Genomic DNA, 4,555 nt, shown 5'->3' on the forward strand with positions numbered 1-4,555 from the left:
CTGCCCCTGGACCTTTACTTTCCTTTGTTTTGCCCAATTCTTGTTTTATCCTTTAGAATTCTTTTTGTGGATTTTTTTTTTTTTTTTTTTTTTTTTTTTTTTTTTTGTGGGAGGGGGCTTGTCATTATATTTCTTTTTTGTTTTTTAACTCTTTCCAATTTTTTATGAGGTATTTTCTTCATTTGCATCGCAAATGCTATCCCAAAAGTACCCTATACCCTCCCCCCATCCTGCTCCCCTACCTTGGGCATTGATTTATTTTTTAGAAAAATGTCTCACATCTTTGACTTGGTCTCCTTTGTCATTTTTCCATTGCATATATGATGATGTGATTAATGGTTGGTCTCTCGGTTTTTGTTCCTAGAGAACAGAGTGTACATAGAATGTGCTCTTGTAGTCCTGCTGCTTATTGTTTTGTTAGAGATATAGTCATTCTGGACACTTCCGTTGATAGGAAAGTTGACCGGTTTTTCTCTTTCTTTGTAGATGCAACATTTCATTAATAAGGGCCATTGAGAGGAAACAAAGTAAAGGATATTTACAATTTTAATATTTTCCAGTTCAGGTTGAAAGCACAGATGGCAGCAAAAATGGGTAAGTTTTTATTCAAAATACTATTTATAACATTATAAAAATATATAGTACAGAGATTAAATAGTTTACATATTAAAATAATTACATCACTGTTTCTTACTTCTCAAATAATAAGAATGCGCTCCCTTAAAAAAGACTGACTAGAAATGATCCATTCTTTTTCTTTCTTTCTTTTTCAGAAAAGAAATGCCCAAGGTTTTTAAAAATAATGTCACATTTAATCTTGGAAATTATGTCAGAGGCTGAGTAAGTATTTTTTTGCAGTTATCAAGAGTTTTGAAATCATGTGTAATATTCCCCCTTCCTGTAGAGTTATTTAGCCTATACAGTTATTTTGATCTGCATCTGTTTCTATGGATAAAGACATGTAATTATATGCAACTATATATTCAATACTGTAGGAGATTAATGATAATGAAATAACAACACCACACCTGTTTGAGGGTATGGTGTTCACCATTTGGATTTTGTTATAATTCTGTTTTATCATTGTTTTAGCTATTCCAGCTTATTCAATGATTTTGTTGAATCTGAGTTCTTTCTGATTGACGGTGACTCCTTGCTCATCACATGTGTGTGCGACATGTCACTTAAGCCAGGACAGAGTCTCCACTTCTTCTACCTGGTTGAGCGCTACCTGTTGAATGTTATTAGCAGTTTGCCATAGTTTTCTTCAAGGTAACAAAGACCAGTTGGGTTTTTTTATTCTCTAAAGACTAAAACCGGAATTCACCTAATTAATTAGAGACACAGGCTCTAGTTGCCAAAACTGGCCATGGACTCAGTGATCCTCTTGCCTCTACCTATCCTCTAGAGGATTTGCCTCGTGCATGCCAGACTCTGGGTTCAATTTCCAGCACCAAAAAGAAACAAGACGAGACAAACCAAAACCAAAACCAAACAAGAACAAAACAAAGTCAACAAGTTTAAAGGGAAGAGGAGAAAAAAAAAACCAATAACCTAGCATTGCAGTGTTGAAGAATAAACACAATTAGGTTATAGTTTGTAGTGTTTTACTGAAGAGACATAGAGTCACAAGAATGGGTGGAACTCAACAGTGGCCTCAGTTCTAGTCCTCCATCTGAGAACTACCCTGCCTTCCAAACTCAGCAGGCAATTTATTAGAGTACATTGTTGGGTGTATTTGAGCCCACACAAACTAACTAATGAACTAACGAATGAACGAACGAACTAACTAACTAACTAACTAACTAACTAACGAACCCTACTTTGGTATTCTATGCTCTGTCATAAATACTTATGAGAAAATACCATCTTTGGTCTCACTAATACAATTTGTTCAGTTTCAAATACAGGTATGTATACCTGCTACCATATCTTCCTCTTCCTATAGTTAGAACAGCTAGCAATCTACACAAGGATTCGTACATATGCTATGGGTTGGTCCAGTTTGGAACTCATGTTAGTGTATATTTCTGAGGATTGCTGGCCAGCAGAATTTTGCATAAGGAGCTAGGGTTCTGCTCTATATTTACAGTTGGTTGTACAAATTTTGGTCTGCTGAGAAAAATTCATGCTGTTGAAGAAATGTTGTTGCAGTCTGAAATTATTTTCTAGAGTAATGTGTTCCCCTTCAGCTCCCAATTTCCGAAAGTTTACAGTTGCAAATTGCTATTTTCATAGTTTTTATGTTCTTTGTCTTCTTGAAGTGAGGTAGGATGGGAGAATTATTATAATACAGGAAGGCAAAGTGTGATGAACTCTGGGTACTCTTTTGTTTTCAGGGAACCCATGCTTTTAAGTCCAAGTGGGATTTATAGCATACATTTGTGAAATAGCACCAGTGTCAATTTACTGACTATAGAACAGAAGACAAAAACCCACAAAACAAATGGCTGCGTTATATTCCTTCAATGACCTTAAAACTATATGTTAACTGAGTAGGCTAGTAAAATACTAAACGATACTTTTCAGATAATATACTTTACCTCCTCTGCTCTAGGATGCTGAGTATGCATACTTCAATGTCCCTGGACTCCTGACACTGAGAACTGCTTTAATTCTGCATCTTCAGAAGAATACCACCATTGAAGTTTGGACTAAGTTTTCTAACTGCTTGTCAGAAGAATGGAATATTTGCTTGGGTCAGAGTTGCCCATATTTCTTGATACTGGCTGATGAAGGCCTGAACGACCTGCAAACACATCTTTTCAACTTTGTAGTTATTCAGGCCTGGGCAGCAAAGGTCAATATTGTGCTCTTCTCAGGGCAAACATCTGACATCCTTCGTCTTTATGCATACTTTATGCAAAGCTCGCATCAAATGCAGATGTTTTTCAAGGAGGTAATGTATACCGAAAAGACCATGTTCTAGAATTTTATACCTATTTCTAAATTAACTCAGGAAAGATGGCTCAGTGATTAAGAGTGCATACTAGTCTTGGACCCATGTTGCATAGTTTACAACTGCCTATAGCTCCAGCTGCAAGGGGATTTGACACCTCTGGCCTCTGTATGTACATGCACATACTTACAGACAGACAGATGGACAGACACACACAGACATACACACACAACCAAAACTTAAATAAATCCTTAAAAAATAACTCTCTTGATTCAATATTGACTCTACCTGCAATAAAGAAATTATTATAGATTTAATAGGAATATACACAGTTTAATATACACAGTTTAATTATTGAATAATTCATTCAATAACAATGAATTAATAGTGATAACATATAGACATTTGTCAAATGCTCCTTGTCATACAGTAGTTCTTAACCCATGGATTGTTCACATTTAACCATCACCAAAATCCCTTGAGGCAAGCATAAGAATCATCTATATTTAAAAATAATGAAATAGATGCTTTAAGAAGTAGCCTGTTCAAAATCAATAACAAATGAGTAGTAGAATAGAATATAAACATTATGAGACACAATATCACCCTGTCCTGTGTATCATAACATTGTGTGGTATGTGAAATACAAGTTAATAAAAGACATGAAATTGGCCGGACATGGTGGTGCATGCCTTTAATCCGAGCACTCTGAGTTTGAGGCCAGCCTGGTCTACAAAGTGAGTTCCAGGACAGCCAGGGCTATACAGAGAAACCCTGTCTCGAAAAACCAATAAATAAATAAATAAAAGAAATTAAAAAAAAAAAGGCATGAAATTGGAGGCCAAGGTTCTCTGTTGCTGAGGTCTACTAGTCAAATGATTGCTTATGTGGTTACCTTTAATGAGAACACACTGGAGGTGCTTAAAGAAGGAAAAGACAGAAATGGATTTATTCCTTTATAAATAACTTCATTCAATAAATCATTTGCTTTCCAAACAATCAGTATTATTTTCTATATTGGTATGTTTGAGAACTACTATGTTGACATTTTCAGAGTAAAGCATGTGTGAAGACTTTGTAAATAAGTCTAGTTTGCTTATTTTTTTTTTACTAGTTAAGGCAAATACTGCATATAGATATTATTTTATATCTTATTAAAGTGGCTTAGCTTCAGAACCAGTTAACATGTGTCCCTCTTTGAGAATTACATCATATTCATCATCATACATTTGCATACATGCGAATGGTTGTCATGACGTGATGGGGTAATATCCTTTGCTTTTGTTATGATTCCTATCATTAAAGTATTCCCGACTCTGACTGCTAGCTGGGAGCAGTAACAGGCCTGGGCTCTGTTTTTATACCTAGGGGAAGTGTTAAATACAGAATTTATGTTGTAGTTCTTTTTTCTTTTCATAGACTGGGTCTCACTGTGTAGCTCAGGCTGGCTTAGAACTCATGAAGATCCACTTTCCTCTGTATCCCTGAGTGCTGGGATTAAAGGCATATGCCCCCATACCCTATCTGAGTTTATAATATTCTGTTGACAGCAGTTTCTGCATCTGAGGTCTGAGTAAACTTGCAAAAATTCTGCCTAGAATAAATTTTCATTAACATTCACCTTAAAGACTTTTTATTTTATTTTATTTTTTTTTT

General features: G+C 35.4%; 1 protein-coding gene across 1 annotated transcript in view; it reads left to right on the top strand.

Moving 5' to 3' along the window:
* LOC110336269 (probable ATP-dependent RNA helicase DDX60) overlaps positions 1-4,555 on the top strand; it is a 104,269-nt gene that overhangs the window by 13,651 nt on the left and 86,063 nt on the right. Inside the window, 5 exon segments of the mRNA XM_029532000.1 lie at positions 487-594; positions 774-840; positions 1,093-1,244; positions 1,247-1,272; positions 2,558-2,899. Of these exon segments, the coding sequence (XP_029387860.1) occupies positions 579-594; positions 774-840; positions 1,093-1,244; positions 1,247-1,272; positions 2,558-2,899 (603 nt within the window). The 5' untranslated portion in view covers positions 487-578.

The sequence above is a fragment of the Mus pahari genome, chromosome 19, assembly GCF_900095145.1.
Source record: "Mus pahari chromosome 19, PAHARI_EIJ_v1.1, whole genome shotgun sequence".
Lineage (NCBI taxonomy): Eukaryota > Metazoa > Chordata > Mammalia > Rodentia > Muridae > Mus > Mus pahari.